At 31.4% G+C, this 13081-nt stretch overlaps 1 protein-coding gene across 1 annotated transcript in view; it reads right to left on the bottom strand.

Annotated features, from left to right (window-relative positions):
• The window catches only part of CalpC (calpain C), a 93767-nt gene that overhangs the window by 65996 nt on the left and 14690 nt on the right, over nt 1-13081 (bottom strand). The window contains exons 2-3 of the mRNA XM_080163858.1: nt 11239-11335; nt 10672-10714 (exon numbers count right to left, since the gene is read on the bottom strand). Coding sequence (XP_080019984.1) covers nt 10672-10714; nt 11239-11333 — 138 coding nt within the window. The 5' untranslated portion in view covers nt 11334-11335. The remainder of the gene's footprint in view (nt 1-10671; nt 10715-11238; nt 11336-13081) is intronic.

The following is a 13081-nucleotide window of genomic DNA, read 5'->3' as shown; positions in this document are numbered from 1 at the left end:
TGAAGAATCTTTGTTGTTTATTTTTGCTCTTACTTTTCAGAAATATAGAAATAGGTGAAAAAGTCATTTGTGTTGATTTGGAATTATTTTTTGGCATCATACTTAAAAACAGTGATCTAGGGGTATAAGACAATTGCAGATAAATTTATGTACATCCCCAATGGTAATACACAAAGTTACCCCTTCTGTAATTAAAGTTAGTGGTTGAAACGTTTGAACACCCGACTTAATGAGTCAACCAATCAAAATTCACTAAAGTCCCCAAAGTTGTTAAACCAACGAATAAGAAAACGTAATTATAAAACTTTTATGTCTAGTATAATAAACAGCCCCTTGTCCCCTCTGTCATTCTGCTTAAAATATCATTTACTTGTACAAAATATATCTGTCAAGTGGAATTATATTCATATTCGCGGATATACTTCCAAAATAGAAGATTTATACCTTTTGATTTAGCATTTACTGTACAATATATGGCACCTATTCCTCAATCTCTAGTTGTTTTGATGTAATATTTAAGTGCAAATTTTAGCAAATATTTTGCCTAATTATACAGTAATAAGACAGCAATGTCTCGCAAATCGCAATTGGACCTTTCATGTACCCCCCCCCCTGATTTGCCCAACTGTTATGATCGATAGAGATGGCTAATTATTTTGTGAAATTTCTATGAAATATGATTTACTACTCTAAAACTAACAGTGTTCGTCAGTCCATCTAGAATGCTCTGCAGGATATCGAATTCTTCCGGATAAATGTAATTTACTCAGCTGCTATAAAAGAAATCTGTCTGATTCATTTCGTGAAATACAAATTAGCATCTACATTTTATTTCATTCAGTCCATTTGACCGTCTATCTTAAAGATAGATTTAAGTCATCCGTGTTAGGATTCCAAAGACCAATGAACGTTTACTTTGTAATTAAATTGTCTGTCCATTTGGATGAAAAAAAGCGGGAGGGGGTAATGTAATGATCCACTTGTTGTTAATAGGAAAACTTACATTAAGACAAATAATAACTGTTCTTTCACATAACATCAACTAATTAAGTACAATATTAGATATTTTCTTCGAAAGCACAAATTTTTTTGTTTTATGATACTGTTATTTATTTACTTTATTATTCTTTTTGTAAATTTAAATATGTTTTTTTAAATGAAAGTAAAATAGTTTATGGAGGGAGGAGGAGACAATGGCATATTTATTACACTAGTCCCTTAAGTTTTATATAAAAGTTTTCTTATTCGTTGGCATAACAACTTTTGGAATGTTATTGAATTTTGATTGAATGGTTTATTGAGTTGAGTATTCAAACGTTTTAAGCACTAAGTGTAATCTTTTGAAGGGGTAATTTTGTGTATCATCATTAGAGATACACATCAATTTATCGGCCAGTGTCCTATCTCTTTAGATCCCTGGATATAACGTAACAATTAAAATAAGAGGAAGAAAACAATAAAAGCTAATAAAAATCAAATAAACGGAACCTAATTCCGTTTTAGATTAGAGTTATTTTATCAACAGTTTTTCAAAAAAAAATATATGTATATAATAAGAAAAGAATTTAATGTGTCATGTAATGGTATCGTAAATAGAATTTAAGATTCAAATTTAATAATTTTAAATAAATAAAAAAGACAAAATATTTTTTTTATAAAATCGAAGACTTTTATAGAAATGATTAAGAAATAACTGTCCTTTTGTGTACAGGCTAACAAAACCCTTAAAACATATATATATTATTTTATAAATTAGGACATGTTTTTGGTAAATCCGATGATAAATGGTCATGAAACAGAAAATTTCTAAATATACAGACAAACATAATGAGCACAGAAAAGCTACTTAGTTTTAAAAATCAGAAGGGGTTCAGAATTTTCCCCCTCGGTATAACCCCTGCGGATCCCCCGAAACCTAGCCTAATCCTAAATAATAATCAAACAAACGAAAACCAGCCCCTCTCCTTATTATCCATTTATTTTAAAACTAAGAGAGGAGTTTTCTATGCTGCATAAGCTACTTTTTGTGAAAGCGCTAGTTTTGCTTATAAATAAGAGAGCAAATAAAAACATATTAATTATTGAAACGGAACGCTGCTGCATGTAAAAATAATCTATCAATCACTTTCTCTTATAAATAATAGGTGGTAAGGAAAGGAAGAACAAGGAAGATCATTTGCACATCAATAGTTTTGGCACAACTACAATGTATGATCACTAATATTAATTAAGAAAAGATTAATTTACCGTCCATTAAAAGTTGATGAAAGACAGTTAAATTTTGTAATAAACTCATAAAACAGACGGGGTTGGGGTAAGTGGATTTATCGTGGATCTATCCAATAAACTCTAACCATGAGAGGGGGAATTAATATGTCAATAAGAAAAGAATTGTTGAAAAAACAAGGATGACAACATCCATAAAAGCGAAGCTCTGAAATGGAAGGACAAACGAACATTAACACTTGTAGATTGTGAATATTAATTCATCAGTACAAACAATATTTTAAGAAAATTTGTTGCAAAACTGCATAAATAGATGATACTGTTTAAGGATATACTTACATTTTTGGGACTTGTTTATAGAGATGCTTCGCTTATAACATTGTACCTTGTTGTATAGGAATCAGTTTTCAAAAAATCAGAAGAATCGGATAATTTTAACATACAAAAATTTATTGTCAAAAAGTTAAAAATCGACATGTTTAAAATGGATGTACGGACATTCTGGTATTGTTTATAGAGTTGCTACACTTTCTAAATTGTACCTAACTACTATATGAATCATCATGCAAAGTTTGGAATCGATAGGACAATTCTAACCTGTTTAAATTAACGAAAAGAGCCAACTCTCTGTGACGGACGTACGGACGGACGGACGGACCGACCCTAATTATAGAAAAGCTCCGCTTTTAAAAATAGTTTATCAAATCATCTTTCACTGTCCCATCCCTGAATGATGTAAAACCCAGAGGGAGAGGGGATAATGAGCTGTAGTATCATTGGGGATGTACACCAATTTATCGGCCATTGCCTTATCCCTTTAGATCCCTGATCACAAATATAAATTTTTATAAATTCGAGCCCGAGAGTGGAAAGCAAAACGCCCATAAGAAAATAATTATTGAGAAATATAGTTTATCTTTCACTTTCCCATCCCTGCCTCGAACATGTAACCATAATAAATGGAGTCATATGCGCACTGAGCATGAACTAGAACAATCAAAAAGAAAACAAAATGAGAAATAGATATTTTTTATTAGAGGTGTCTTTTTAAAGAAAAATGTTAGAATTTTTTTTACAACTCGTTAAAAATTTATTGTTTGTAAATTTTGTAAATATTTTGCAATTTTTGTATGTATTATCGCAAATGAAATAAATTTTGTAAAACCAATCTATGATATTCCGTCAAAATAACGTATTTTGTAATTTAACCCCTGCTACCTACCCCCTGTGCTCTATTTATTAAACTAACGTTTAGCCCCTGCGGAAGCTCTATCCCTGTGGTTCTCTACTTATCTTTACTTAACCTAACCTAATCAAAACCGCGTTATAGTTCAGATGCAATATGTAAGTATTGCCAGTAACTTTGTGTTATAGTTGGGATTGGGAATATTATATATATTTATATGCCTAAAGAATTAGGAGATGGTACATTCTAAATTTTGCGTTTTCTTTAAACAGGTGCTTTGCTGCTTAAGGAAATAATAACCTTAGCTGGATCCATAAATGTGTAGCCGTACCCGTAGCCGTGGCCAGAGATACAGCCACTAACAGCAGTGGCAACAGCTATGACTAAGGCCACGACTACGGCCACAGTCACGGCTTCGGCTACACATTTTATAAATGAATCTCTAATGATAATATCTCTATTACGACCATGATGAGCAATAAAAGGATAATTTTAACAAAGTCTTAGTTTTGTCAAAGACATTACTTTTATTTCTTTTTTTTGTTAGAAGTTAATTTAAAGTGCACAATATGATTTGCTTGCCTGAGTTTTATTATTAGATCAATTTAATTACAGTTTTTTTTACAAAAAATAATTCTTCACCGTTTTTTAATATATTTATTTTCATTTTTTGTCTTGTTTTATAGCTTTTATTTGTTTACTAACTACGCACATTGAATCTAAGAAAAGGATTAAATTATAACAGCCTAAAACCAACCTAGTATTTAATAAATGTAAATCACCATAAAACCACCTAGAAATCTTAATGGACAATTTAGAAAAGGGTTACTACTTTATAAAAAAAAATAAACTTTATCAACTCAACATTTTGGATGTTAATATCTGAAGAATTTGGATGAATGACCAATTCTTCTTAAAAATTAGATAGTAGTATATTATATTTGCGCATCTCTTACATAATTGTCCTTGTGTGTTTAAAGCAATATTATAGCGTTCACACAAAGTACCTTTTTGAACACTAATTACCCCCTTCTTTATTTTAAAAATTAATTGAAATATGTTTTTCATAAACTATCTATTACTTAGGTTAAGTTAATCTGGGTACTGGATAGCTTCGCAGGGTTAGGTTCCCCTTGCAGGCATATAGAAAACAAACTCCGCCCCCCCCCCCCTATTTTTTTTATTTGAAATAAGGAGGGAGTTTCAGTGCTCGACACACATTTTGTGTGAAAGCGCCGTAATATTGCATGATAGCTCAAACATTTGCATTAATATGCCAGACAAAAAAACTTTTCATTTAATACACTAACCATAGGGTATCAATTTTCATAAACGAGCTATTCTTCATTATGGTATGTTCGTCGATTCTTAAATTCGTTTTATGTTCATTGCTTATAATGAGTTTTTCTTTTTTAAGGAAGCTTCTCAGCTTCCTTCCCCCTTTATTATCCCTTTGAATGCAAAGCCCCTAAATTATAAGGGCGAAGCCGCTAGTAGCTAATATGGTATTATGCAAAAGAGGTCAAAGAGATCACGGCTTACATATAATCGACATGTAATTTTTTTTAATGACATTATGCAATTAGATAGTCGACTGAAAGGGATTGAAATTAAGATTTCATCTTATTTTTACCTATATCCTATGTTTAAGCTTTGCTTTTATGTATGATGTCGTCCTTGATCTCGTGCTAAGTTTGAAAACTCTTTTGTCTCTAGAAGATATTTGTCTGTAGGTTATTATTAAATTCAAATAAACATTTAAGCTTCTTTTTGTTTGATTTAACATTCTTGAAATTATAGGTATACTATCGGCTACGCCCCTAGAAGCATCTAGGGACTTTTAAGTGGAAGTGGGAAAAGTCGACTTACCTCCCCCCCCCCCCGCACCATTTTAATTAAATTTTAAAAAGAAAAAGTAAAAAGAAGGTAATTTTTTATTGGGAGGGTGGAGATAACTTACAAAAAAAATAGTTAAAAGAAAACATTCCCTGAACCTATAATAATCTTCACTGTAAAGGAGAACCATATCGATTCAGCGATCAAAGGGATCATTAGCTACAGACAAAAAACGTACTACTTTATATAATAGGATGATTTTAACAAAAAAAAATATGTTAATGTTATTTTTAGTTCATTTATAAGATTCACTATGACTTACTAACGTACGTAAGAACAAACGGAAGGTTTGCTATTTATAGATTAGCTTCGCTACTAAAAAGTAATTTAGCTAAGCTTATGAATTCTGTTAATAATGAAGGTTAAATTACAAGTACGTCTAATCATTCAAACCAGGGAGGGAATGAACATTGGGCTGTTTATTACACCAGTCTCCAATGTTTTATGACAACATTTTCTTATTCTTTGGCTTAACAACTTTGGGGAGTATTATTGAATTTTGATTTTGAATTGAGTATCCAAACGTATGGACCACTAATTGTAATCTACATAAGTTATAATTTGGGTATCATCATTGGGGATGTACATTTATTTATGGACCATTGTCTTATCCCTTAAGATTCCTGCATTTAAACCCTCAATTTCCAGAGATATTAAACAGCAGTATGATGACAGTAGAGTAATATATATTATTGTGACTCCAAATGTAAATGCTTGTTATAACTGAATAATTAAAAAATCAACTGAGCCCATAAACAGGAAGAAACCATTATTATTAATGGCTAGGTCAACGAGATAAACGCCTTGTAATTAAAGGCTGATATTCTAAGAGCACCGCATGATCACAATGTTATTGTTTAATAATCCTTTATACTAAAAAATTTACACATTGTGTTTTACGTTAGGTCCTGCCACTAGGCAACATATTTGATATTTCTTGTGTATTAAAATGAATAAAATAAAATAAATCTAATATAAACAATATACCTATGTAAATATTCGTATCATATAATTGTGTTTTAATATGTTGACTGAAATAAATATTTTGAAGAGCACCTAAAATCTGTGTCAGGTAGTAGGTACACTAAAATAGGACCTTGTAGTATACCCGTCTTCAAGAGGTCAAAGTACTTTTCTTGGTATAATTCTACTGTAAATTTAAAATAAAAATATTCTCGGAATTATGCTAAGTAATGAAGTAATGAGATCTCATGGGGAGAACATCTTAACCAGAGTTTAAACACAATTACAGAATAGTCATGGTTTAAATAGCCAAAGTTTGTCAAAATGTTAATGATAAGTTTAAGACACATTTACATATGTTTGTTTTTATAAAGCGTAGCTACTCCTTGTTTATGTTTCACCTGTTTGCCAAACTCAATACATTTTTTAAAATTTTAATCACATTGGCTCGTTGGACATTTTTCAATCATAATCAAATTCAATTCAAGTAAAACTGAGTATCTTATTAGAAAAGGGAGATACTTTAACTTGTCTTTGCTTCCGTTCTTTGACATTTCGATAAGTTAGAGACAATATATTTTTCTTTCAGTGAAATATTCCTCCCAGTATGGACACTGGGCAATGGCATATACCTTGAGAGGGCATAATTACCCCTTGGTAAGTAGAGGGGGGGGGGGTTATATATGAAAGGGAGGAAAGAGCATGAAATGAAGGTTTTAAAACCAGGATTGTCTTACATTTTCATGTAAAGAGGTGCCTGCCAATTTTACCACTGACAAAAGGAAAAGACATTTAGCCAAAAAAAAAACTCTCATACATGTTAAATATTTTATTATTAATTCTATTTATTGAAAATACAGCAGAACAAAAATTATTTGTTTATGTTTACAGAAAAAAAATTAATTAAAGAAAGGCTGTTGTAATTTTTTTATTGAATTTTTGTCAGTTTGTAATAAGTATCACATTTTGCAAAATGTAAGTTGATAATTTTTTTGTTTCAAAATCTCATTATAAATTTTGTAATTGTATTTTACTCTGTATCTGTATCTTACTCTTACAATGTGTACATTAAAATGATGATTTTTCTAATGTATTGTTGTTGTTTTTTGTCCAAAATACCACTCTTGTACAAAACGTAGGTTGTTATTAAGTCTGTATGCTAGTCACAGTATGTGTTTACAGTAGTATTGCAGAGGATATTGCAAACATCACGAGAGAAACATTAACCCAATCTTCTTTCTCTCCCTCTCTTTCTTTTTCTCTGTCTCTTTCTCTTTTCCTTCTAACTATTTTCCCTCTCTCTCTTTCTCTTTCATTCTATCTCTTTCTCTCTCTTAATTTATTCAGCACCTTCTTTTTTATCTTAAAATTTTTTGTCTGTAGCCAAACACATTTTTTAAAAAGCCTCATTTCATCATATTAAAGTTCTAATTCTGAAAACAAGACATTTTGCCTTTTTTTTACAATTTTGTTAAGGAAAAAAAACAATATTACTTTTAAATTAAAGTTTAACCAAAGATCATATATGCTAGACACTTCTCTAGAAGCCTTTTTAATCGAACTTAAAAACTAGTAAAGGTATAATGCTTTTACATATATTACATATTATTCTTTGGAAGTTAGCTTTTAATTTTTTTGCCTGGGTTCTAAATTTAATCATGGCTCAATTCAGAGGTCTCCAAACACATATAAACAAAGGAACGAATAAAAATAAACTTTATAGATCAATCTTTTTCTTTACGTGTTAACAACAAGACAACATTAGTTCATAGAAAAATTAAATGAAATAGAAAATGATGCACAATTTTTTGTATTGTCTAATCTAGAGGAGGGAATCGTATTTAAAAGGAACTCTAAAACCAAATAAAAACATATAGACAATGACATACTTAAATAATACATAGTTACAGAGGAGGGAAACGAAGTTCTAAAGAATAATGTTTGTTTGTTTCTTAAAAATTATTAGTTAAGGTTTGTTTGTATAGTCATTCAATAGATTTATATTGTGTTACTTACATACAGACATACTTAAATAATAGAAATTACAGAGGAGGGAAGAGAAGTTCCATAGAATAATGTTTGTTTGCGTGTTAATAATAATTGAGCACAAACAAGGCCTAAAATTAGTCTTGATGAGGTGAACAGTCAAATTTACAGCTGGGCGCATACAAAACAATCAAAATCATAAAATAGCACAAAAATGTCCTATTTTTTTGAGTAATTATTAAAGCAGCGTTAAGGGTTATGTATCCTCATATGACGGTTTCATGTCTGACCTACTTCGTTAGAAACTAAAAATATAAAATATGATCCTACTGCTGCTATGGCAGGCTCATTATATTAATTTTAGGAATACTGGGATTGTGTCGACCATCGACAAATTTTCACCATTGACCTTTAGGGTAAAGTCTTTGGGAAAGTTTTCGCATCAATTCAGAACTCAATTCAATATTGTTTTAAATTTGAAATATATTTTGTTAGAACGTATTTTATATATGAGTAAAAATTAAAAGACAGAACGATACCTATATGTCTGATCTTCTATCTGTCTGTCCGTCTGAAGTTTTATCTTGCTAACAACTCAACTGATTGAGCATTTTTAATGCCATGGTTTTAGGCCATTTTACGGGGAGTGGACAGCCAATGTTATCCCTCTAACAATTTTTAAAAACATTCGAAAATTGTCTCTCCAAACCCCCACCCAAATAAATACTGATAATTCATCTCCTAAAAGAACATTTATTTGTCAAACTATCAAAATACTGAACACTTTTAATGAAAATAAACTACAGCTTCATCATAAAAGCTGAAGCTGCTCTAATCTGCTGATGGCAAATTGTTGCAACGATTTTATAACAAAACAATGCACTCATAAAAATAATTTCATTTCAATTAAAACGACTTTTAGTGTCATTAGTACTTTCCAAATTTATAACAAAACTGCTTTTTAGGACTTGATAATAGATATGCTGCATTTATAACATTGTACCTTGTTGTAAAAGGAATCATTATTTTAAAAATCAGACAAATAGGATAATTACATCAAATAAAAAAATTTTGCCAAAAAAGGTTCTGATAACGATTATAGTTGCTACGCTTCTAAAATCGTACCTAACTGTTCTAGGAATTATCATGTAACGTTTGAAATCGATAGGACAATTCTAACATGTCTAGATGAACGAAAAGAGCTAATCGTTCCGTACGGACGGACCGACCCTAATAATAGAAAAGCTTCGCTTTTCAAAATTATACATTAACGCAACGCTCTTTTTCTTTTTTGTGTAAACAAAGGGCAATATTTATGACTTACAATCAAATTTATCTCAATTTGATCTTGGGTGATATGAAAAGCTTTAAGAGGTATAATTATATAAAGGTTATGTTAACGTATCAAAGATTTTCATCCAAGTTATAGATAGGTATACCTACATATGTTTTCATATCAATATACTTATTCCTGTAAATTTCACTAGACTAGCCTAATGGCGTTGCTACAAAAGACCAACTCTACAAAAGACCAACGCCTACAAAAGACCAACTAGTCGGTTCTACAAAAGACCAATGCCTACAAAAGACCAACTCTACAAAAGACCAACGCCTACAAAAAATCGTAGAGCTGGAAGGTCTATAGCTGCAAATGGTGTACCATCATATCTGTATTGATCAAATTAAATAATATAATGAATGAAATGAATGCTTTAACTAGATTATAAACGACACAATTACGAGAGAAAAAATTAAAACTATTTTTTTGTATCAATGTAATGAAATAATGGCTTGAAAATCGCCAGCCTAATTGCTAGGGTTTCCTAAGCCTACCAAAGACATAACAACTCAGAAAACCCATAACTCAAAGACTAGCATAGAATTTGTTACACCATTTTGCCGTATATTAAAAAGTAAAACAATGCCACTTAATCTATCCGTTTGAAGCTTAAGACATAGGTAACCGCGTGTAACACCTCTCCCTCTAAACAATACTGCTCCTGCGTGAAAATAAAGAAAAAAAAATTGGATTGTTACCCTATTAATCTTCTAAAAATTATTCTTATTTCAAATTGGTATTACAAACATATTGATATTGACAAAAAGTGCCTAAAACAAGATTGAATTGTAGAGTAGCTTCTCTATAATAATAAAAACAAAGATGACAACATCCATAAGCAGCAAAGCACGAAAATCATGGATGGGAATACGGACGAGGATATATAAGGAGCATTTGTTACTTAAAGACCGACGGACAATGTAAATTACATACTGGATGTTTATTAGTAGAGGGAATTTTCAATAATAGCAGCTGAGAAAATCACATTTTCCCATAGCGTTACGGACTGACTGACGGACTGACGAAGAAACAAAGTAAATTATAGAGTAGCTTCGCTACTAAAAACTAGTCCTACCTTTGGTCTCTGCCATACAATGTTAAGCTGGTGTTTTCCATTACTAAACAACAGGAAAAAAATAGTTGTTAGACAATAAAAGTTAAGTTTTGTACTTTTTTGGAGATTTTATGACTTTAACGGCCGGTGAGACAACGTCGCTTTTCATAAAACTGATAGTGTTTTATTAAAAAAAATTATTTTCTAGAGAGTTTTATTTGCAAATAGGAAAATGAAAAGTTTTAGGATAAATCCCATACTGTTTGGTCCAGGGGCTTTGGATTCGGAGCCACAGCCAATTTGGATTAATAATTATTCCTATTGTATTAAAGACAGTTTTCTGCAGATAGTAAAATGAAAAGTTATAAGATTAACTCCTGTTTTGCTGCCCACGACGGGGCCGCAGGCCCAGTCCAACAAAACTATTATTAATTTTTATGATTTTTAATTTTATTATTCGCAGAAAACGGTCTATAAAACCGATATAAGATTTTTCAGCATGGCTTAGAACCGGTTCTAATCAAGAATTAATCGGTTTCGAAGTCAAACTGAAAATAGAATTACGAAATGATAACTAATAATTTTCACCTGAAAAGACTGGAGTTATCCGCCGGAAAGTCCGGATCCGTCCACAGTTCTCCGGACTCAAGACAATCTGTCCGGATCTGGTCGTAGTCAGTCATACCTGCAAAACAAAATGTATAATTGTAGAGTAGCTACACTATAAATTTAAGATATCTTAATGGATAAGACAATGAATGATAAATAATGTAGACAATTTTGGCTATTGCTATTTTGTTTAAGCACCCGTTAAAAGATTTAATAAAAAAGTATTGAAACAACGAATAAGAGAACGTGATTATAAAACTATAGTAACTGTACAGTGCAATGTCCCCTGGACCTCTCCATCCCTAAAAAATCTAAAACTTAAATAAAAACTACTTCTAAACTAAATCCAAGAATATTCGAATACTACAGCAGTAATTATAGTCTATAATTAAGGTCCAATGAACATAAAGGTTTTTTAAAGCACATTTGTATATTTTGTGATGTACTAAATAAAAATACATTATTTTAAATCTAAATATTTTGTCTTAAATATTTAAAGAAGAAACACAAAAGACAATAAAGCAAAATATTTTTATGATATATCACACAAGAATGCGAAGTTTACATTCCACAATCCAATAATATACAAATATTTATGTTGGAATTTTGACCTACAAAAGTCAATGGTCATTTTTATAGAGAAGATACTTTCTAATTCAAAATTGCTGTGCGTAGTTATTCATTTTTATTACGACGAAAAACGACCCTTGGACAAACGCAGGGTTGACAAATGTCGGAGTGGACAAACGCAGGAGTGACAAACGTCGGATACTTGAAAATGATTGATCACCGTTATTAATTTGCTGTTAATTTGTAGCTACGCAATTTTAGCTGTTGTCATTCTTGTTTAATATCCTGATCTTGAATGTGAATGATGTTACTTCATACATATACAGGGTGGGGCAAATAAGACCGGACAAATTCTAACTTTTAAACAAATAAACATAAAATCGTCAATTTTAAAGATTCTATTGAATTTTAAAAACTGGCGAGCAAAATAGGTATATGACTAGTAGATAATTCAACAAAATCGCCGCCAGTCTCAATCACCGCCTCTACCGGCCTCCTCAACCGCCGGCAGGTCCAGGTCAAAATGTACCAAATTGACAAAATCCATGTTTTTGCTCTCATTTGGGCTAGGATTTAGCTACAGTGGACTTTAAGTACTTAAAATGCGTGTCTCGATGAGCTTAAGACACAAAAAAATGTTTGGGGCAAATTTCCAACTCCTTCCCTGTCGGGCCCTTCTGTTGTGATTTCTTAAGGCTCAAAATCTTGAAAAATCGATCTCATTTCGGCTAGGATTGAGCTAAAATGGATTTAAACACGGCAAAATGTGTGTCTCAATGAGCCTAAGACACCCACAAAATTTGGGGTCAAGATTCCAACTCCTTCCCTATCGGACCCTACGTTATGTGATTTTGCGCATTAACCACCGGCGCATTTGGAATCTGCCTTGTTGAACATATGCGCGGCCAGCTCGGTGTACACGTCTATCTTCGTCCAAAATTTTTTTGTGCTAAAAGGTCATTACCTAAGCTTTTTATAGTGTGGTCAAACGTCCTGATTGGTCAAGTAGTTTTGGCGCTATGGCCGTTTAAAGTTTGTCCGGTCTTATTTGCCCCACCCTGTATATACACCGATATAAAAGAAAATCAATGATAGGTTGATAGCCGATTTTAAAAATTGATTTTATATCTTTTTAAACCATAAACCATTGAAAGAATCATAAAGTCATCGATAGCATCGTAAACAGATATAATTTGCTAACATTTTAAAGATTTTGAATTATTATTTTCACCAATTGTATAAGGCTTTTAAA

Source organism: Acartia tonsa, chromosome 6 (assembly GCF_053477335.1).
Source record: "Acartia tonsa isolate MP-2025a chromosome 6, ASM5347733v1, whole genome shotgun sequence".
NCBI classification, from domain to species: domain Eukaryota; kingdom Metazoa; phylum Arthropoda; class Copepoda; order Calanoida; family Acartiidae; genus Acartia; species Acartia tonsa.
This window is presented reverse-complemented; position numbering and strand designations above follow the sequence as displayed.